The sequence below is a fragment of the Idiotropiscis lumnitzeri genome, chromosome 2 (assembly GCF_059441095.1).
Source record: "Idiotropiscis lumnitzeri isolate Australia: NSW breed Sydney's pygmy pipehorse chromosome 2, RoL_Ilum_1.0, whole genome shotgun sequence".
Lineage (NCBI taxonomy): Eukaryota > Metazoa > Chordata > Actinopteri > Syngnathiformes > Syngnathidae > Idiotropiscis > Idiotropiscis lumnitzeri.
The window spans coordinates 2,248,154-2,268,381 of NC_142392.1; the positions used below are offsets into that span (position 1 = coordinate 2,248,154).

The window sequence follows — 20,228 nt, forward strand, 5'->3', positions numbered from 1 at the left end:
TGATTGAATAAAATATTTGCTTTACTTGAACGTCAACAAGAAAGGAAAATGAAATAAACCCGTCACACGTAATACACAAGAATGCACTTTTATATTCCTGTCATATGGGAACAGCTCATTTATCTGGTGTGAGCTGGTTTAGAATGACATTAAAGACGAAATCAAATTATGACATAGTCCACATTCAGTCTTTCTGAGCACGATAATATGGAGCCACCATGACGTTCCACATCTGTTGGAGCAGCTGATGTAGTTTGGAAATCCACACGAAGGAAGACGGAAGCGCTGCAAGACAGAGAAAAAAATAAATGAAAGTGTATTTAATGACATGACAAATACGTACTTTTTTTTTTTTTTTGAGATATAAAATCCTACCTGGATCCATGCGTAATAAAAGCATGTAGAGAAGAACAGCGGCCAAGATGAGTTTATGGAATGGGAAGGTGCCGGAAGCAGATGTCAATCTCCTGTAAGTAAGCCTCAACAAGGCTTCCACTTTATGAAGAAGGGAACCTGGATGGAACAAGATTACAGTATTATTACGCGAGTAAGTTAGAATGTCAGCAGTCAGTGTTGGGCCATAGAAAGGCGCAACGGGACGAAATGAGTTCTCGCCTTGCGTCGTAGCATTTTCAGCACTTAAACTACAATCTGCGTTGACATCTGGTGCCTTCCGATCACGTTCTTCGTCTTCTATGATATCCAGCGCAATCCCTCGTCCCTCTTCTGAGAATGCGGCGGTGCCCACCTCACTGACGACAAAATCCCGGCCCTGATCTGTGAGTCCAAGGGGCAGAAGGACATGCAGCAGATAAAGCTCAGCCACCGTGGAGAAGCCATCCAGTCGCCGGTTAGACGGGTTGTGCAGCCACGCTTGGGTCGTCTCTTGCACCGCCGCTGGCTCGTTCACCTTGGCGTAGAGGAGGATGCTGCCAGGAAAGATGAGAAAGAGTATGAAAACACTGTTCAATGACATCATGGTCGAAGAGATTAACATGTACTCACCACATTTGCAGTATTTTAGCTGGTATCTCCTCCTGATGCCCATAATGCTGAAGTACCCAAGCGAGCACACGTGGCCACTGATTGAGCTCAGCCAAAGCTTGAATGCCCACGATACAAAAGCCAGCCTTTATCTCAAACCTACTTGGGTGGATGTAAATCATGAAAATAAATACTTTGAAATGGTGAGGTTTAACTTAACACCTCACCTCACGTCCTCTTGCTCCTCTTGGGCGAGGGTCTCCAGGCCTCTGTCGCACATATGAAAGCAAGCGTCGAAGTTTTTATAGAGCATCAGTTCCTTGGTAGCATCTTCCAACATGTCCAGCAGCTTGGTTTGAGTAGGGGACAGCGGAGGGTTGAAAACGGCCGGAAAACAGCCACCCACCACCGGAGGCTTACTCATTACTTTAGTTACGATAAATGGCGTAAACTCAGCAGAATGTTTTTAATTTTTTTTTCACTAAAAAGTTGTTAAATGTATAAATATGCGAACTCCCCCAATTGTTATTTGCACACAAGAACCTTTCGGCGGATGTAGATCATCGAAGCTTCCGGGTTGGGGACGATTAGCCAATGACAACGCACTTCCCTGAATCGGAAAAAAAGCCAATCAGAACTGGCGATCTTCAGCTTGCGCGCACAGCCAATCAAATCGCAGCTTCTTCAGTGGGCGCTCCTCTGCCACTTGTAAACACGTGTCCGTTCCTTCCTGACTTTGCGGTCCGACTTCAGCGGATAAATCTGTAAGATAATTAATTTACAGTAGTGTTTTTTTATTGTTAAAGAGTCGCAATTAAGATACTAAGATCCTCAATGCTAATTTTGTGTTAAAAAATAGCATAGCAGTGGGGTAGCTAACGAGCTAGCTGACATTAGCTTTGTTGTTGCTTCATTCGATCCTATCTAGCGTTAATAAAAAATGTCTACGATTTGTCCGAATGTCATGTTATGTCAAAAATATTAAGTTAGGAAGTTTTGTATTTTCTAGAATATTATGCATTTCATTAATGTATTTTACCATGCATCCATAAACCTTTGGACAAATCGCTTGGCACATGCGTGAGGACTAATAAAATAATGTTGCCCCAGAACAAAATGGCCAAAAGTTTGCGGAGTAAGTGGAAGAGGAAGATGCGAGCTGAGAAGAGGAAGAAGAACGCCCCAAAGGAGTTGGCACGCCTGAAACAAGCCCTCGGTCTGAGCAAGAAAGGCGAGGACGCGGTGATGAGCGACATGCAGGAGATCGCCACCGTGGTCCCTGTTGAGAAGATCAAGAAGGAGGGTGACGTTGTCATGGAGGGAGACGGAAACGATGGTGAGATCTTGTTCACCTTCACGCTGCCTTTGTAAACACAATATGGTAAATAAACCATTTTCATCACTTGTGTTGTAGATGGGACCATGGACTTGGACAGCAAGCGCAACAAGAAGACGCTGCTGAATGAGCATGGACAGTACCCGGTGTGGATGAACCAGCGCCACATCAAGAAGCTGAAGGCCAAGAGGATGGCTCAGAAAAGCAAAGGAAAAACAAACAAGAAAAAGAAGGGCATTGCCTGGTGAAAAGCAAGAGAAAAAAGACTGGAGGCAATCAGTCTTTCCATGCTGACTGGAACAATGTGGTTTACGTTGTTGTACAACAGAAGTTCTGTTTATTTGGATGGAACAGTCGAAACACTTTGGATGGACACAAGAAGCATATTTGTGCTTAATGTATTTTTTTCCCCTTATAAAATTCATCTAAACAACTGTCAAGTCATTGTTGACTTACCAATATTACCCAATGGAACCATAAAAAGTTTATAATCTCAAATTTCCTGTCTTATTGTTTTGGTAAACTAATCAGGAATGGGCATAAGTCACATGCACATACTGGCTGAAATTGTTTTGTCAATGTAACTTTTAGCATAGCGAGCAGACGTACACGACATTTACAGTATTGTCATTTTTCTGTTCACACTGTAAGAATATTTAAAATTAATTTACTTGGTAGAATTATTGGGCAATTTCCCAACATTTCCAACCAAAGGCTTACAAGTTGCGTAGGTCGGCGACTGCGTCTCACTGCATGAGCTGGACATATGCGGCGGGAAAGAGGCCAGTGCGTCCGTGGCAGCGTCCCTTCCACCAGCCTTCGTCGATCATCTCGATGTCGGTGATGATGTCGTCGGGGTTGAAGGAGATCTCGTCCACATCCTCTGCCGAAGCAAAGCCAATACATCCTCCAGATATGAATAAAAAACAGGACCTGAAACATGTAACAAACCTCCTTGGTAGTCATAAATCGCTCTGGCTTGGACACCACCTGACAGGTCCTCATAGTCGTCTGCTGCTGGGATGTGAAAAAAAAAACTTTTATGCTCAGTCACTGTGCCATTGTATTTGCGTGTTGCTGCCATACCGGACCAAGCTGTTGGGGGCGCTATGCTGACTTCTTCATAGTCATCGCCTCCCTCCTCCAGCGTAGTGGGCGGCGGCGGCACCTCCTCGTTCTTGCTGCCGCCGTCATCCTCATCCTCCGCCGTGACTTGGTCGTAAACATCCTCCACCTCCTCAACAGGGGGGAGAGGAAGATCTCTTTGCAGGAAGCGATCCGGAGGCGGAGGCTCGTCGTCGGTTGTTTCCAACTAAGGATGGGATCAATACTGCAATTGAGCGTGTATCGCAAGGACAAAGTATCTGGATGGGACTGGGAATCAAATTTGATCATGGCTATGTTCAAGAGTATTTGACCTCTTCCGGGTCTGGTTCTGTTGTTGGCTGTGGTTCTTCTGGTGTGTTCTGGTAGATTTCCGGTGACGCTTCACACTCTGCAAGGACTTCTGGAATATCTGTAAAGTAACGTTGGTCCTCTCTGCTCTTTTGCTCCTGTGCAGCAAGCAATATTGAAGTGAATTTGATTAAAAAGAAAAAACCCAAACATGATTTTTATTTTGTATTATTTTTTTGAAGCGCTTACAAGCTGGATGCGTTCTGCTTCCTGTCGTTCTTTCTTCTCTCTGTCCTTCCTTCTGCTCTTCTCTTCTTCGACTCTCCTCCTGTTTTCCTCATCCGAAGCCTTGGCCAGGCTCTCGAAACGAGCTTTCAGCTTGCCCGCATTGGCGCCGGCTGCACGGAACAGTCAACGGTAACTACTACTTGAAGTTATATCTATACATAAATCCACAATTAAAGAACTGACAGGCTTCTATTGGCTGCGTCTTCTCATAAACCGAGGCTGGGGAGTTCATGTCTGAGAAGCCAGCTGCACTCTTCAATATAAAAGAAAAAGATTTCAATTGCGCTAAAAGTGCCATCTTAATCTTCATACATTCTTTCAATTATTAATTGACTCACTCACCTTGTCCATGCGTTCCGACTGAACTCCATATCGACCTCCGAAACCTGCGGAATAATCTGCATGCGTTCCGCTGGATTACGTTAAAGTCGTGAAACCGCTCGATGAGTGCCACTGCGTCCGTGTTGTCACCTTTTTGAGACTGATGCTTCTCCGTTTGGCCTTTGTAGTCGTAGCCCACGGCGGCTTTGTCCACTTTCTCCTTCTCCACGCCGTATTTACCGCCAAAGCCTTTGGAATAATCTGGTGCCACAAGAAGGGGGGGGTGGGGGGTGGGGGGGGATGTGAGCTGTCAAATTAAGTACAGACTGTGACGTGAGCAGCAGAGTTGACCCGCCTTTTTGAGACTGATGCTTCTCCGTTTGGCCTTTGTAGTCGTAGCCCACGGCGGCTTTGTCCACTTTCTCCTTTTCCACGCCGTATTTACCGCCAAAGCCTTTGGAATAATCTGGAAGGACAAACATGCACACATGAGACACAACGAAAATAGAAATTCAACATTTAATATGACAGTATAATTCTATTTGACCCACCTTTCTGTGACGTATGCTGCTTGACGTCTCCTTTATATTCAAAACCCATCGCAGACTGCACGGACAGTTTAATTGATTTATTTGAACAGAAATCATTGTAAAAGCAAGCATGATTACGTATTTACTGTTATGTTGGCACGTTTACGTAAACTGGCAGAATTTGTTTTTTTTGAAAATAAACCATCGCCCCTCTTGTCCTCTGACCTTGTCGAGCCGATCTCTTTCCACGCCAAACTTCCCTCCGAATCCCTTGGCCGCATCTTTCTGGGAACTGTGCTGCTGCACTTGAGCCACGTAGTCGTGTCCTACCGCCACCTGCACGACCACAAAAGACACATTTTAAACACTTAGCATCAATGCGCCAACCCGAATTTATCAATCACACCTTGTCCATGCGGTCCTTCTCCACGCCGAACTTCCCTCCGTAGCCGTACGACGCTTTGGGGGTCGTCTGGTGATGTTTCGCCTGCTCGTGCTCTGCTGCCACTTTGTGCCTCAGCTCTGCGACACTGCAATAAACATTTTCATCCCTGTCAGTTCAGCCTGTCCTCTCCCCACTGGACTATCCATCAGAGCTTCGGCTCACACTCCTAAAAATGTTGCCAATTCTCCCTGTCCTTTCTGCAATTCAATATGGTTGAGTGTGAACGCCATATTAGGCGAGAACTGGATCTGATCTCACTTCCTCTTCCTTTTTCAACACATCCAACACCATGATTGAACACAGGACTCAATATGCAGTCATACACGACGCCTCCATTTACCTGATGGGCTCTTTGTGACCAGAACCTTCAATGGTCTTGGCGCCCCACCTCTGCTCCTGTTCCGACACGTCATTCTGAAACAGGAAGAGGTTGCATCAACTTCACATCCTGCACTCGACTTGCAGGAAGCCTTCATGCACTACCTCAAAGTCTGGGTCCGTCTCCCAGTCGTCGGCTTCTGCAGCCACCTTCTTGCTTATATCGTGGCCCACCATTGACTTCCACATCTGCAAAAATAACGCAAACAGTGACTGAGTCATAATTTCAGAACTTTATTGGGATGGTGGAAAAAGCGCAGACACAAGTTTCATTTCCCCAAAATGAAACACGGTTAAGTTTTGTCTTTAAAAAAAAAAAAAACAAGTCTCTGCATGAGAAAAAGGCTTTCATTTTACAATTAAGAAAAAAAAAACATAACGGGGCCGCATATTGCTTTAGAACATCTCATGGCAAAAATGGTAAATTAGAACATTTAAACATGCTGCTAGCCCAAATTATGCTGTCATAGAATTGCATTGCCTTCAAAGTTACCCAACTACATCTCTATTATTAAAGAAAACGTTAAATGCATATTGAGTTATTGGTTAAAAACAAGGAAAACCTGACATAAAAACCTTAGAAATTTGAAAGAGAAGTTCACATTACCTTTGCAGTTCTTCACTTGAGTGAATTTCCGTGTCTCGGTAGATGTGTCGACACTTGGGTGCGCGAGCATCAGTCACGTGCACGAGCGGAGGGCATGAATGGAATTTCTTTTACAGGGTTTTTTCATTTACAACCCGGTACCTAAAGGCGTAGTAACTGTATGAAATATGCAATTTAAATGGAAGAAAATGCTCCATGGATGTACGGTTGGACATTACAAAACTAATAATAAAAAAGTGATACATTTTTAATTTTTTAAAAATTATCAAATTATATTTGTGAGTGAGCGCAGCAGAGCTAAGTTCGATCAACTAGGCTACGTTTTGACGTTAATTTTGGTCGCCATACCGAGTATGACCACAGGAGGGCACAATATCAATCTATTGTGGCTCTATGATGTTTTCAAATGTACAAAATGATGTTTTTGGTCTTTCAATTGAGCTGAAATGAAGAGCACACTATCTACAGCAAGGGTCTCAAACACTGGTCGTTGAGGGTCGCTTTACGACATGTTCCAGAAGTTTCCCCACATGCAACAAACCTGCAGGGGCTTGATAACGATCCCGATCATTGGAATCAAATGTGTTTCGGGAGGAAAACTAAAACACGCAGGAAAGCAGCCCACGTGCACCGCAATTTGAGACCTCTGGTCTACAGTAAAACAGACTTCAGGTTTGCACTAAAAATATCCTTTTATTCAAAACTTCTGAATATGTCAGCATAAACAAGGATACCTTAGGACCCCCCTCGCCCCGCCCTCTTGCAAAACGAGATATTTTTGTAGTGAAGTAACAGAAAAAACTTTTGTTCCCTGCAGCCCTTTAAAACTGTTAAATACAGTGTACACCTCCAAAAGGAATGATGGAAGCAGGAAAGAAAGATGAGAACCATTTCAACTAACAATAAATTAGGCAAAATCACAGTAGAGTTTAAGATGGAATGAGATGGCTACTGCTCGCAGCGCATCTCCTTTGGAATCCGTTATCAACCCTAGTGGACAGAGAATGTTACAGAAAAGTCTTGAGAGGAATGTTGAACGGAATTATTGGTAGGTGCACCACACTTAGTTTTTTGTGATCACAACAGGAAGTGTGCAGAAGGCAAATTGCACGACATGAACCTCAGAACCATTTTGGATATATAAATATATAGACAATTATTTGCATTTCATCGCATAACATTTTCCTTTCGTGTTCTCTCTGTTAAAACGAACAGCAGCTCCCTCAAAATGTCCTTATTACCTATTAGGCACACCCAGCGTGCACCAGATATGGACGGCGGCAGTTATTGCACAGGTTGTAAAAGTCTCAAATGAGTCGGGTCGGGTTCACAATAAACTGGCAGGTGAGCGCGTGTGTGTTTGAGTGTGCGTAAAGTGCAATGTTTGTGTGCGGGAACCCGTTAAAGTCAATCACAGGAAGCCGCTCATGCACAGCAGCAGCAGCACGTGCACGCTCAGCAGGTAGACGGCCAGTAGAAGCGGCGTGCGGCGGCGCCAGCATGAGCCTGAGCACAGCGCCCGCAACAAGCCCGGGGTGGTGCCTCGACGGGTCTGCAGGGGGGGAGAAAGAGGGGGGGGTTAACAGGGTGGGGTACTCGAGACGCACTCCACTGGAGTGTCCACTTTTCACGGGCGGCGACCCACGCGTGTGACGCTGCCTTCAGGGGGCTCGATGAAAACGGCCGTCTCCGAGTGATCCTCCCATTTGGATTGGCTGCGACGGAGCGGTCAACAAAAGAACATCAGCGGACATGACATAAATTCACCCGCCCTCCGTGTTGCCTCCTTTTGTACCGCCTGAGTCGATCCTGCGCGTCCAAGAGCTGCTCCTCGGCTGTCAGCCTCTGCTGCGTCTCTTCATCGAGTCTGAAGGAGCACATGAGAAAAAAAGTTCTAGCCGAGTGACCCAACTGCCATGTTGTGATACAAAATGTCTTCTCTAAATCCGTGCACTACCTCCGCTGCAGCTGCGAGAGCTCAGCCCGGCAGGCGTGCACCTCCTCCAGGCTGCTCCTTTCCTGAGGAGCACCGGGCGCACTGTCCACTCCCTGCGAGATGGAGTAAATGAACGCATTATTGTTTTTATGGAAAAAAAAAAAATCTCAAAATATAGTTTTATGGGCGGATATTGTCGATAGTGGCAGAATTATTATTTTTTTTTTCTGAAAAACCCATTTCTTCTTTTGTTCAGACATTATTGTAATGAGTTTGAAAGTGTGTGGCTTCGCTGACCTCTCTGTGGTAGTGTTCCTTCTTGCGTTTGGGCGTGTGCGCGCGCGCCTCCTCCAACATGGCGGTGAGCTGCCTCAGCTGCTGGTCGCGCTCGGACAACGTGTGGAGCGTCTGCTGCTTCAGTTGCTCCGCTTGGGCCATCCAGTCCACGCGTTCCAGTCTGGAGGAAAATAAGCATCACCGCCCACTTCCATACACACGTGTGATATGAAACGTTTGTGCTGTTTGTCGGCCGCACCTGAGCGTCTCCACTTCCTGCTTGACGCTGGCCGCCATGTTCTCCATCTCCACAATGACGCCGGCCAATTGCGCGCTCTTGTTCTTCTCCTCAAAGAGCTCTTGGCTGACTTTGATCAGCTCTCCCGCTCCCAGACGAGCCAGCTGTGACTTGTTGGTCTTCAGCTCCATCGTCTGCGCTTGAAGCTGCTCCAGCTGTCGGGGAAGGCCAGAATTATTCAGAGGAATCGCTTTACGCGCCACTTGAGGAAGCCGTGACTCACCAGTCTCTCACGGTCGTTCTGTAGTGCTTGCAGGGCGTTCTTCAGGCTCCACACTTCTCCTGTGGAGCCCGTGGAGGGGCTTCCCACTTTGGGGGCCTCGTCCAGCTTGAGTCTGAGCTGGCGGGCTTTGTGTTCTAGCTGGTCCTTGCTGTCCTGAAGGGAGGCCATGGACTTGCCGAACGACTGGTTCTCCGCTCTCAGTTGCGTCACCAGCTCCTTCTCCTCCAGCAGCTTCTGCTCGACGGCCAGCAGGTCTCGGGCCAGCTCGGCCACCCGCTCTTGAGCGCTCTCCGACTCGGTGCGCATCAGGCCTCCTTCCCAGCGCAGCTCCGAGAGTTCTTTGGTCTCCCTCTCATGGGCCTCCCTCTCCTTGAGGAGGTTCTCCTCCAGAGCTTGCACTTGCTCTCGGGCAGCGTCCAGCTGCTCCCTCAACTTCTCCACTTCGGCTCCAGGAGCGTTAGCGGCTTGCAACGGCGTCACCCGTTCCACTTTAACTGCTTCAGACTCACCTGCGTTCTCCAGTGCACTCACCAAGTCGTCGCGCTCCTTCTCCAAGGAGGTGATGCGATCCCGCTGGGCGGCGAGGAGCTGTTTGTGCTGAGAGTCCTTCATGCTGAGAACCTGCTTGAGTTCGTCTCGGTAGCCGTGGAGCTGAGCGGACAGTTTGCCCTTCTCGGCGTACAGGTCGTCCCTCTGGACCAGCAGAGAGCGCAGCTCCTCCTTGAGACTGTTGCTCTCGCTCGCTGCCTCTTGGATCAGAGCATCCTTGTCCAGCATGACCTGGAGGTGTTTCTCCTCAAGCTGCTTGTACGTGTTGAGCACTCGGTCTCGGTCGTCCTGCAAGGAGCCCATGGCCTTCGTGAAGGAGTCCAATTTGGCTCGACGGCCGGCGCTCTCCTCCTCGGCCAGTCGCAGTTTCTCCTCGAGGTCTCTCAGTTCGCCACGTTTGTGCTCCAGTTCCTTCTCGGCATCCCGCGCCCGGCCATCCGCCTCCTTGCGCGCCTCCTCCGCAGCCTGTGAGGACAAACACATTCATCTACAGACATTCACAGGGGGCGGAAAGATTTTTTCCTGTTCTTACCTGACCAACGGCTTGCTCCTTCTCATCCAGCATTTCCACTTCCCTCTTCTCCTTTTCATGTAACGCCATTTGTAGGGTCTCCGTCAATGCCTTGGAGGTGTGCAGGTCCGCCTCCAGCTGTTCCAAGGTCAGGCAGAGTCGTCGATCGTCCGCCTCCCTCTCCCGCAGCTCCGCCCGGGCCTTGTCGACGTCCTCCTGCAGCTGAGCCACGGCCTCCTCCAGAGCGCGGCTCCTTTGATTGTGGCTTTCCAGCTCGCCCTTCAGCAGCCGCCCTTCGCTTTGCGCCAACTGCAACTCGGCAGCGGTTTGCAGGAGCTCGGCGTGCTCCCTCTCCACCTCTGCTTGGTTCTCAATTAATTTCTTCTCTGCCTCATCCAATTTCTGCTGCCGCTCCTTGTCAGCTTTTTCCAACCTGTCCAGTGTGAGCTGGAGTTCTTCTTTGAGCGCAGATTCTTTCTGAAGGTTCTCCGCCAGCTCCTTGGCCTTGGTTTCCGTGTCACGAATTTCAGCCTCCTTGCCAACCAGCGCGTCGTTAAAGCGCGTCTCCCACTGCCGGGCCTCGTCCAAAACTCTGTCACGGTCGTCCTGCAGCGACGACATGCAGCGCGAGAAGGCGGCGAGCCGGGCGAGAGACTCATCAAGGCGGGCCTGCATCTCCTGCGCGCGTCTCTCCGCCGCATCGGCAGCGTCTCTGGCCTCCAGTGTGGCTTCTTCTTCTTTGTCCCGCTCGCTGTAAGCCTCATCAAGTCTCAGCTCCATCTCCTTCAGTTCAGCTCCTAATCTGAGTCTGACAGAGTCCAGGGTTTGCTCCGCTTCTTCTTTCCAAAGAGTTTCCTTTTGTTGGATGTTCTTTTCTAAAGCTGTTTTCTCAAGTGTGACTTGGCTTAACTGCTCCTTCGCTTCATTCAAGATGGATTTACAGTTCGTCAATTCTGCTTCGGTTCGCTTGAGCTGCTCCAGGTTTTTTGAAGTCTCCTCTTGGGACTGCTCGAGGTTCTTGCTGAGCTCATTATGGCCCAATTGCAGGGCTTTCGCTTCCACTCCAAGTTGGCTGATCCTCTCTTGATACTGGATGCTGTCCTTCTGGAGCTGACGAACCTCCAGCTGCTTCTCCCTCAGAAGTTCCTCCAGCTGACGAGCTCGACTCTGGCTGCCTTCTTTGACCCTCTGAGCAGACCTCAGCTGCTGCTCCAGCTCCCTCTGCTTCCCCGTCTCTGCTTCGGCTTCTGCCCTCTGCCTCTGGGCTTGCCTCATGTCCTCTTCCAGCCGGGCCGCTCGCTCCGTTTGAGTCCGGGCCTCGACTTCGACGTCGCCGCGCTCCTTTTCAAGTCGCTCCACCTCCCGCTGAAGTTCAGCGAGGTGATCGTGTTGTTCGGAAGCCTCTTGCTGGTATTTGGCGATGCTGCCGTTGAGTTGGGCCAGCTGGTTCATCAGGCGTTCCTCCAAGTTGTCTTTCTCACTTTCCAGATTTTTGAGGAGTTCCTTGAACTGGACCTCCCGGTTGGAGCGCTCCTCCATCAGACACTTTTCTCGCTCTTTGCCCTCCTGCAGACACTCTTCCAGGGAGGCCAAACGGCTCGCCTTCTCGTTGCTGTCTTGGAGATCTCGTTCAAGAGAGGCCAGCCCATCCTTCAGTTCGGCCTCCTTCTCTTGCCAGCTCTCCCTCTCTGAATTAAATGCAACCTCCATCACTTTTAATTTGTCCTCAAATAAAACTTGTTTGCTTGTGGGTTCTGATCCAACAACTACAGCAGATGTTGAACTTATGTGGTCACCTGGACACTCCTGAGAGTATTTTTGGGACTCTGTTATTTCTGGATCTGAGTGCTGAACCTCCGCTACGAGGGGAGCAGCGTGGTCTTGTCCATCCACTTGCTCAAATCGTTCCTTCAGCTGCTCAATCTGTTGTGTTAAAGCGTCCCTTTCTGCCACCGCGGTGTTCAACTCGACTTTCAAAGTCTGCAGTTCCTCCCGAAGTCGGTTCAGCTCAGTGGTTTGCGCTTCATCCTCCGATTTCATCAGTGTTTTCTCCTGCCCCTCACGAAGTCTTTCCGTCTCCTCCTCCAACTCCAGGATCTTTTGCTGCTTGGCTTTGACAAACTTCCTCATTTTGTCTTTCACCACCTCGACTTCTTTCCGAGCCTCCTCCGCCTGCGTTTCCGCTTCCTGCCTCGAGGCCTCGTTGGCCCTCACTTTGGCTGTGAGTTCTTGCCTCTCCTGCCTGGCAGCCTCCAGGACCCGCGTGACGCGTTCAGCCTCGTCGCTCACGTTTTCGTAGGAGCGTAGCAGGGTTTCGTACTCATCCTTCATGCCGTTGACCTTCTCTTCCCATTCCTTGGACATCCGAGCAGCCTCCTCTTTGGCCAGCTCACTTTCTCTTCTACATGCATCTTTCTCGCTTGCTATGGCGTCCATTGCCAGTTTGAGGCTCTCGCAGGACGAGTCCAAACTTTGGTTTTCGAGCAACATGCGGTCCACCTCGTCTATTAGCCTGGTGCGTTCTGCCCGCAGTTTCTCCAGCTCATCTTCCGCCACCTGCATCTTCTGCTGCAGTTCTACTTTGAGCCTCTCATTCTCACTCAGCTGTTCCTTCTGGGTCTTGTTCTCTTTCAGCACTTCCTTGCGAGAGATAAGGGCCGCCTGAAGCTTACGCTGAAGCTGCTGGAGCTTGGCTTCGCTGTCCTCCTCCTCCCTCTGTGGAATCTCAACTTCCAACTTCTTGCTTTTTTCCTGTTCCACCTTGAGCTCCTCCTCTAAGGAGGCTATCAGTTGATCCTTGTGGCCCACCGTGTCCTGCATTGAGAGTATGAGGGTGTTTTGCTCACACAGTTGCTGGCTTAGCTCAGTGATCTCGTGGTTCTTAGTGTCCAGGAACACTTTGAAGTCCTCCACTTCCGCTTGAAGAGCAGCAATGGAGCTGGCGGACTGAGAAGTTGCTGCGGTGGTTGCAGATTGCATTTCTGCTCTCAAGGCTTCTGCACAAGACTCAGCTTGCTTGTACTTTTCACGCAAGTCTTTGATTTCATCGGAGAGGGCTTCAATCTGTCCTTCATTGTCTCGTAGGGCTTGTAGCTCCTTGCTCACCTCCTGCAGTTCAGTCTCCTTCTGGGACAGACTGGTCTGAGCGTCCTGAAGCTTGCTCTCAAGCGCCAAGTTTGCTGTCTGCTTAGCCTGGATCTCTTCCCTGAGAGCTTTTAAGGGTTCCTCTATTTGAGCAGAGAGAATCTCAGACTGCTCGCCAAGTTGCTCTCCTTGAACAGCAGATTCACGTGGCACTGAATCAGATGACGCAAAATCCACCCAGTCTTCTTGGGCCCAATTGTGATCTGAGGTCTTCTCCATCTTTGCCACTGAGTCCTTGTTGTCCTCTCCACGTGGGATCATTTTCTCTTCTAGTTCCTTAACTTTTGTGAGAAGAACCTCCCGCTCGCCACTCTGCAGCTCGAAGCGTCCCATGAGCTCACCGTATTCCTCTTTCTGCTGCTTCAGCTGATCCCGATGGTGCCTGTCTTTCTCTTTGGCTTTGCGGATGCTCTCCTTGCGAGATTCTTGGGCCTCCTGGACTTTCTTTTGCAAGGTTTCACACTCTGTTTCCAAGGAGGTCACTTGGGATCGTAATAAAGAGTTGTCAGAGTAATTGTCCGCCTGGTGATGGGTTTCGGGGTTCTTGCTGAGCTCACTGTTCAGTGCAAGTGTTTCGGACAGAAGTTGCTCCTGTTGGTGAATCTTAGACTGGAGGTTCTTGATTACTTTGTCTTTGGACCTCAATGTTTGTTCTAGCTCTGCCAGTCTGACCTCCGTCTCCTCAACTGGAATGTTTTCAACCTCAGGAGAAGTCTCGGGTGCCGCGGTTTCTTCTTTTTCCACATTGCTCTTCACGTCCATCTCCAGATCTGCTACCTTCTTCATGAGCTCCTTCCGTTGCACAAGCACAACCTGCAACTTTTTTCTTGTGTTTGCCAGCTGGGTTTCAAACTCCTCTTTGGACCTGCGTAAACTGACGAGTTCCTCGTCCATCTGCGGAGAAGAAGTGTCTTCTCGTAAATGCTGAAGCTCCACCAGCTGCTCCTTCAGGTTGTTGACTTGACTGTCGAGCAGAACTCGCTCCTCTTCTGCCTGGCTGAGTTTTACAAACATGCTTTCATCAAGCTCTGTCAACTGTTGCTCTTTCTGGCTGAGGCGGAGCTGCAGCTCACAGATGTCAGCGTCTTTCTTGGACAAAGACTCGCTGTCAAGAGCTGACATCTGAGACTGTTCCAACCTACTGCTCTCCATGTCTTGAAGCTTCTCCTCCAGCTTGGAGGAGAGGAGCTCTCGGTCCTCCAACTGTGCGCTCAACATCAGGGCCCGGTTCTCCTTCTCAGAGAGGTCCTGACGAGCCATTTCCAAATCAGCCTGGAGAGCCTGGATCTTCTGCTCCTTGGCTTTGCTCTCACTGGAAAGAATGTCGATTTGTTCTTCTAAAAGGCACATTTCAGCACTGTGCTTCTCTGCCACAAAGCAGCTCTGCTGGGACAGATTTTGTAATTCCTCTCTGGCAGACTTGAGATCCTTTTCAGTGTCACTGGCCCGAGCGACCGCTTCATCCTTCTCAGCAATAAGCCTTAGTGTTTTTTCTTCCTCACTCTTGTCCATCTTCTCCTGTGACTCTGCCGCCACCTCGCTGAATGTTTGTAGCTCAGACAGAAGTTCATTGGATCTGTTGTGGAGGTCCTGAACAAAAAGGGCCGCGGGAGCATTTTCAGCGGAGGCATCCTCCTGCGTGATGCGAACCGTCTCTTGGATCAAAACAGACGAAGACATCACTGAAGTGGTGCGGGTTTCCTGTTCCATGCTGGTGGTCTCCCATGACTGCAGCTGGCTAAACTCCTGCACAACCGACGGCCATTCCTGGCATCCATCCTGGTTCACAGCTTCTAGAAGGGTCCAGCTGCTGTGAGCCACCTCAGAATCAGTGCTGGTAACCATCTCGTCAGAGGAAGCCCCTTTAGACTCTTCTGGGGATTCCTGAGGTTCGATAAGCTCCGGGCTGCTCTCATGGTCCGCCGTCATGGAGAGGACCGATGTGTCCTCAGCGACCAAAGTGGTCTCCTCCTCTTGGGTGTCCTCCAGGCAGTCAGGTGGCGTTGCAGAATTATTACCCGTGTCGTCAGTTTCAGCCTGATCCGGAGGTTCATCAACAATGTGAGCCGATGCAACATCACTGGTGCTCTGGTCTTCGGCCACTCGCAGGCGCTCTCGCAAGACGCTAAGCTCATTATCTTTTTCCGATAGCTGTTGCTCCAGTGCCAAGATGGTTGCTATGAAATGAATTCAAATGACCAGAATGACTTTTAAAATTCTAGATTTAAAATAAAATATTTTATACCTGTGTCAGCTTGGGAAGCCACATCTGCTTGTGGCTCCTCTGAATTCCTTTCAGAAGTCTAAGCAAGAGGAAAAAGAATAACTTAGGTTGCTGGCTATCTAATCAGAAGCATCAACATCAGTGCGGCGATGTGAAGGTCAGATTTGAGAGTCTGTCATGACAGCGGAACAGTGCAGAAGAGATAAGAGGGCTCACTGCACGTCTATGACCTGGTTTCTGTCACGACTCGTCTGACTTTGCGGATAAGATCTTCTTATTAGGAGCGCTCACCAGCTCGACCTGCTGCTCCAGCTGCTGGACCCTGGCGACGGCGGCGTCCTTCTCGCTGGTACTTCTGTCCAGTTGATCTAGAAAGAAATCTGTGTCATCTTAAGTTAAAAAAAAAAATGAAAATAAAATCTTGTTATTCACCTTGAAGGGCCTCCATTGTGTGCGTGACTTGAACACAACGTTCCTCACGCTCCCTGTGATCATCTTTGAGCCTCGTCACTTGTGTCTCAATGGACAGCACAGCGTCCAGAACAAGAGAAAGGTCATCTGGAACCGTAATGTCCTCCGACGGCTGGACATCACGGAGGGCGAGAGGTCCTAAATGTCTCCAAATCTCGGACAAGACCTCGGTCTTCTTCCGGGCTTCTTCCTGTCCCTCTTGAAGAGAAGCTAGCTCTTGCTCCAGCTTGCCTACTTGTGATTTGCTCTCCTCCAGGATGCTCCGGCTGGCCTGGAGGTCTTCCGACTCGAGCTCTCTGCTAGACGTGAGCTCCTTTTCGAGGCGAGATATTTCCAACTTGTCTCTCTCCGACGCTTCACGCAACACTAGGGTGTTCTCGTTCATCAAAGCTATCTCCTTTTCCAGCCTGGCAACTTCTGTCCTCTCCTTCTCCAGGCTGTCGCTAGCTGCCTGGCTCTGAGATGATAGCTCCCTTTCATGCTTCGCTGCTTCGTCATTTACCCGTTCCAGTGCTTCCTGCAGGGCCGCATCAGCATCGCTGGCCCGCTGGGTCCACTCGTGCCTCTGTTTGATTGCCTCGGCCAGCTCCTCCTCCATTTGCCGGAACTGAGCAGTCAGGATCTAGGCAGAAAAAAACAAAGCAATCGTGTTGATTCAAGACACTTTCCATGATAGGTTGGAGTGGATTTCGGAATCTGCACCTGTTTTTGTTGATCCGCGCTGGCGACTTCCTGCTGCAGCATTTCCAGCACTTGTGAGCGGGATTTCAAAGCTTCTTCGAGCTCCTCACACCGTCGCTGAGACACATGGAGGGCCTACGAGACACCATGGTCATAGATTAGCACCATTTACGACCTAGTTTAATTGTGAAGCGTAATATCTCGCACCTGCTGCAGCTCGCCATCGTTGGACGATGGCGCCGTGGCCTTGAGCAACTCTTCTTCATGCTTCTGAATCTGCTCCTGAAAGCGCACATCTTTGTCACGCACCACTGCCTGGAGGTGAATCAATTGCTCAGCGTGAGCGGCGTCTTTCTCCTCCAGCAGCTTCTCGGCGGCCTGGAGTCGCGTTTGCAACTCGCTACTCTTGGCCTCGACTTCACAAAGCTTGTTTTGGAGCTCTTGTAGGTCGCCCTCCACAGCCACATCTCTCAAAAACGAGCTGTCGGGACTCTGGTGTCAACAAAAAAGAATTGTTTGATCATGTTCCATACAGACAGTATAGTGGATTTGATTCGGACTTACAATCGCTCCTTCTTGTCCCTTCAAATCATCAATCTGCTTGCTGAGGGAGGTTATCTTGGCTTTGGCCTGTAGTTTGAGCTTACTAAAGCGAGCCTCGCTTGCCTCCCTTTCATTCTGCAAAGAAGAAACGCAAAGCATTCTGGCATTATGATGTCTTTTATCCTTTGGAGCCATTTATGTTATTCAACCTTGAGAAGTGCATCTTTGCCAGCCAGCTGAATGTCCTTGTCACGGATGAGCTCCTTCAGTTGCACCACCAGCTTCTCCAGGTGGGCCAGACGCTCCTTGGCCTCTTCAGGGTCTTCCGATTCTGACGGATCCTGGCCCGGATTGGCAGGAAGCTGAGGTGTGAGTTCACCCTCCTCGGAAGAAAACAAACCTTGAAAGTTTCCTCAGATTCAGAGCCACAGTTTGATTTGAAATGTATTTTTCTAAATCTCACCTGTGTCTCTCCATCGTGACTCTCCTCTCCAGAGAGCTCCTGGAGGACTGTAGCCAGGCGGTTGAACATAAGGATGGCACTGCACAAGAGATGGGATGCGTGCTAAATACAGTTTAATACATGCAGGGTATTTCAACTACTCGTCAATGCAATTATTAGACACATATTAAGAAGATGTAATACAAGATGTGCCTCTAAAATTACTTGACATATATTTGGGCTCGGGCCCGTCTAAATTTCATTTCATTTCCTGCACCACATTGCCTGCGATCCCTAACTTCCGAGCCGTGACGAAAACAACCGACTTTTCCCGAGCCCGTCGACCACCGAGTCTGCGTCACCGCGTCCGTCCACGGCGAAGATTCAGAAGAACAATTGCGAAATTCAACCGAGTAGCTGGACACCGACGCCCAGGAAGGGCGGTGGACATGTCGGGCTGTTACAAGCGGGGTTAGCGTGCAAGGAGACGGCTGGTAATCTTTTGTTTACTGCAGTTTCCGCGTCGATGCTACTTAGCTAGCTACCGCCCGCAAATTAGCAGCGAGCGTTGAAATCCTCCCCGGCGGGTTACGAAACTCCGTCGATGGTGACAGCTCCTTGCGGAGTCGACTAAGCGGTGAGGTTTGACAGGAGAAGGACATTTGACTCACCTGTATGAGTGCTCCCCGGTGGATCTTGGACGCTCTCTTTATCGGCTCTCTCTCCTCGGATGGATTTCCAAGCAGAGCCACATCACCAAACTCTCCCGGAAACAAAACCTGCTCGCCGCTGATTGGACGACACGGTAAGGCACCGTGTGTCAATGACAACGCAAGGTCCGTCGTCATAAACGCACGCAAAAATGAATGAATGAATGACCTATGTGAGAACATCCTTTCCCATTAAAATGTATGGAATTAGCTTCAAATCAATTGACATCTCCTTCTGGAGGCAAAAAAAAAATCCCCACTAAGCTACAATAATATTACTCGTTCTTTGCAGAGGATAATGAAAATATGCCTGTGAGCAGGGGCGATTCTAGGGTCAGAGATTAAGGGGTGCAAGATAAATGAAATTGTTTGCACATTTTAATTCAATATTGTTCCCACGCTTATGAAATTGAAGCATAACACATTTTGGTCATGGGGATTCAATCAGTTAGCTTGTCAGTAGCACCCGTTCCAATTCAAACAGAGGAACATTTCCCACCACATTTTTATTCTTTTGACTCAACATGAGTCGCTGGTCTGCTATCAATTGTAAATGTGCTAGTGTTTTCATTTTTGTTCTTCACCACTTCACACCAATTGTAAAGTGCTTTGTTACAACTCCAGCTGTTGTGAAATGCACTATATTAAGTTGTATTGTATTGTATTGTCTGTCAGCATTAAGCTAAATAGAATTATCGAAAGCAAATCATTCACTCACCCATAAAAAAAATCCTCATCACAAATTGGGATTTTTAGAGAGTGGCAAATCCCTGTTATAGTGATAACAAGAAATTGTGCATGTGAACGATTCACCACGACTTTTCTTTTTTTTAGGTGAAAAATAACAATGCAATAATGGCGAAGCACGACCAGGCAGTCAAGCTGATCGTCAGCCGTGGCAGGCAGCTGGCTCGAAGCCTGGCGTTGCTGGCCCACTACGTGACGGCCTTCGCGGCCTTCGTGGGCCGCTTCGTGCAGTGGCTGTCGGACGCCGGGAGTTGGACCACGCACCTCACGCGCTGCACGCTATCCGCCTTCGACGGTGCCTACACGCACCTGCGACGCGTTTTGAGGTGGAAGACCGCAGTGGACTGACCACCACGCTCATCTTTTGTTTTACCCTGTGAACTTGAGGCCTTGCGGTAGAGATTTATGGTCTCTTTTACATTTGTAGGAGTAATGTAATCTTGTTTTTTTTAATATGAAAGACTTCTGCCCTATGACGGTTGGGATAGGCTCTAGCACGGCCGCGAGCCTTGAGAGGATACGTGGGCTCAAATAATGGATAAGCAATGCCTTTGGCAAGCATGATGTCATCGCACTACAACAAAAACGTGAATTGATATTCATGCTGTGTAGAAAGATACACATCTAGCGTTGTGAAACAATGGACTTTTTTTTGGGGGGGGGGGGGGACAAAACAATATTGTGATGGCATCATTGACTATTGTAGCACTTGTGCATTATTTAATCAGTTACAATGATGTCACGCACTACAGGCATGTTGTCATGGCAACTTGTCTGATTGATGTACATGGAAGCTTCTGTATTTTTTACATATAGAAAACAATGTTTTGTTTTTTTTACATAATAGTTGTACTTTTTAACTAACTATCTACAAACGAGGGCTGTTGATTGTAATTTGATTAACTGTTCAACTCTACTATAAATGCTCTTTTTATTTTACATTTTCCATTCAAACAGCCTTTTTTTTTTGCGTTCATTGTAATTACACACTAACAGTTTTGCAATAAAAGAATGAAGGCACTGTCAACATTTTGGAGCGGATCTCGATTTTTACGCCCACCCCGGTCGGCCGCGCACCTGCACGTGACGGATGAACGCGCCGTTTTGTGTCGTGTCAGCGTACCTGGCAAGGCAGCGACCGTTTTAATGGGACTGCTTAAAGCGTTAGATTAGATTACCTGCGGGGATT

The 20,228-nt window shown here is 48.7% G+C and overlaps 4 protein-coding genes and 1 long non-coding RNA gene across 8 annotated transcripts; 2 read left to right on the forward strand and 3 right to left on the reverse strand.

The window, feature by feature from the left end:
• Positions 1-3: 3 nt before the first annotated feature.
• On the reverse strand, positions 4-3,190 carry pex26 (peroxisomal biogenesis factor 26). Of its 2 annotated transcripts, none has more exons than XM_088288503.1 (6): positions 3,041-3,190; positions 1,212-1,746; positions 1,006-1,143; positions 616-929; positions 376-513; positions 4-285 (listed from the first exon to the last, which is right to left on the reverse strand). In XM_088288503.1, the coding sequence occupies exons 2-6, from the start codon at positions 1,406-1,408 to the stop codon at positions 185-187; spliced, it is 888 nt and encodes a 295-aa protein (XP_088144629.1). In that variant the 5' UTR covers positions 1,409-1,746; positions 3,041-3,190; the 3' UTR covers positions 4-184. The 2 variants fall into 2 exon arrangements, with proteins under 2 accessions (XP_088144629.1, XP_088144627.1); XM_088288501.1 differs by having other exon boundaries at positions 1,006-1,146.
• On the forward strand, positions 1,625-2,818 carry llph (LLP homolog, long-term synaptic facilitation factor). The gene is made up of 3 exons (XM_088288504.1): positions 1,625-1,748; positions 2,095-2,320; positions 2,399-2,818. Exons 2-3 carry the CDS (start codon positions 2,101-2,103, stop codon positions 2,566-2,568), a joined length of 390 nt encoding a protein of 129 aa, XP_088144630.1. The 5' UTR covers positions 1,625-1,748; positions 2,095-2,100; the 3' UTR covers positions 2,569-2,818.
• hcls1 (hematopoietic cell-specific Lyn substrate 1) lies at positions 3,056-6,342 on the reverse strand. 2 transcript variants are annotated; one of them, XM_088288499.1, is made up of 15 exons: positions 6,285-6,342; positions 5,783-5,866; positions 5,640-5,713; positions 5,261-5,384; positions 5,080-5,190; positions 4,876-4,930; positions 4,680-4,790; positions 4,475-4,585; positions 4,346-4,401; positions 4,187-4,256; positions 3,965-4,113; positions 3,739-3,873; positions 3,407-3,632; positions 3,272-3,337; positions 3,056-3,203 (listed from the first exon to the last, which is right to left on the reverse strand). In XM_088288499.1, the coding sequence occupies exons 2-15, from the start codon at positions 5,864-5,866 to the stop codon at positions 3,067-3,069; spliced, it is 1,509 nt and encodes a 502-aa protein (XP_088144625.1). In that variant the 5' UTR covers positions 6,285-6,342; the 3' UTR covers positions 3,056-3,066. The 2 variants fall into 2 exon arrangements, with proteins under 2 accessions (XP_088144625.1, XP_088144626.1); XM_088288500.1 differs by lacking the exon at positions 4,680-4,790.
• Positions 6,343-6,957: 615 nt separating this feature from the next.
• Positions 6,958-18,398, reverse strand: golgb1 (golgin B1). 2 transcript variants are annotated; one of them, XM_088287777.1, is made up of 17 exons: positions 18,254-18,398; positions 17,604-17,682; positions 17,350-17,520; positions 17,162-17,275; positions 16,805-17,089; positions 16,619-16,732; positions 15,878-16,538; positions 15,737-15,813; positions 15,467-15,524; positions 10,099-15,398; positions 9,018-10,031; positions 8,756-8,949; positions 8,518-8,677; positions 8,242-8,333; positions 8,080-8,151; positions 7,930-7,999; positions 6,958-7,836 (listed from the first exon to the last, which is right to left on the reverse strand). In XM_088287777.1, exons 2-17 carry the CDS (start codon positions 17,670-17,672, stop codon positions 7,696-7,698), a joined length of 8,592 nt encoding a protein of 2,863 aa, XP_088143903.1. In that variant the 5' UTR covers positions 17,673-17,682; positions 18,254-18,398; the 3' UTR covers positions 6,958-7,695. The 2 variants fall into 2 exon arrangements, with proteins under 2 accessions (XP_088143903.1, XP_088143902.1); XM_088287776.1 differs by having other exon boundaries at positions 17,350-17,523.
• Positions 17,915-20,066, forward strand: LOC148341188 (uncharacterized). Its single transcript, XR_015841995.1, has 2 exons — positions 17,915-18,387; positions 19,127-20,066. It is a non-coding gene; the product is annotated as an uncharacterized LOC148341188 (long non-coding RNA).
• Positions 20,067-20,228: the final 162 nt, after the last annotated feature.

Bases quoted from the DNA above. Each gene is read 5' to 3' on its own strand.
- pex26 (XM_088288501.1), bottom strand. From the start codon at position 1,408: ATGAGTAAGCCTCCGGTGGTGGGTGGCTGTTTTCCGGCCGTTTTCAAC. The intron at 1,147-1,211 runs GTGAGGTGTTAA...CATCCACCCAAG, and splicing joins GAGGAGCAAGAGGACGTGAG to TAGGTTTGAGATAAAGGCTG. The intron at 286-375 runs GTAGGATTTTAT...TCTGTCTTGCAG, and splicing joins TTTATTACGCATGGATCCAG to CGCTTCCGTCTTCCTTCGTG.
- llph (XM_088288504.1), top strand. From the start codon at position 2,101: ATGGCCAAAAGTTTGCGGAGTAAGTGGAAGAGGAAGATGCGAGCTGAG. The intron at 2,321-2,398 runs GTGAGATCTTGT...CTTGTGTTGTAG, and splicing joins GGAGGGAGACGGAAACGATG to ATGGGACCATGGACTTGGAC.
- hcls1 (XM_088288499.1), bottom strand. From the start codon at position 5,866: ATGTGGAAGTCAATGGTGGGCCACGATATAAGCAAGAAGGTGGCTGCA. The intron at 4,402-4,474 runs GTGACAACACGG...GAACGCATGCAG, and splicing joins GAAGCATCAGTCTCAAAAAG to ATTATTCCGCAGGTTTCGGA. The intron at 3,204-3,271 runs GTTTGTTACATG...TTGCTTCGGCAG, and splicing joins GATTTATGACTACCAAGGAG to AGGATGTGGACGAGATCTCC.
- golgb1 (XM_088287776.1), bottom strand. From the start codon at position 17,672: ATGTTCAACCGCCTGGCTACAGTCCTCCAGGAGCTCTCTGGAGAGGAG. The intron at 17,276-17,349 runs GTTGAATAACAT...TCTTCTTTGCAG, and splicing joins GCAAAGATGCACTTCTCAAG to AATGAAAGGGAGGCAAGCGA. The intron at 8,950-9,017 runs GTGAGTCACGGC...CTTCCCCGACAG, and splicing joins AGAACGACCGTGAGAGACTG to CTGGAGCAGCTTCAAGCGCA.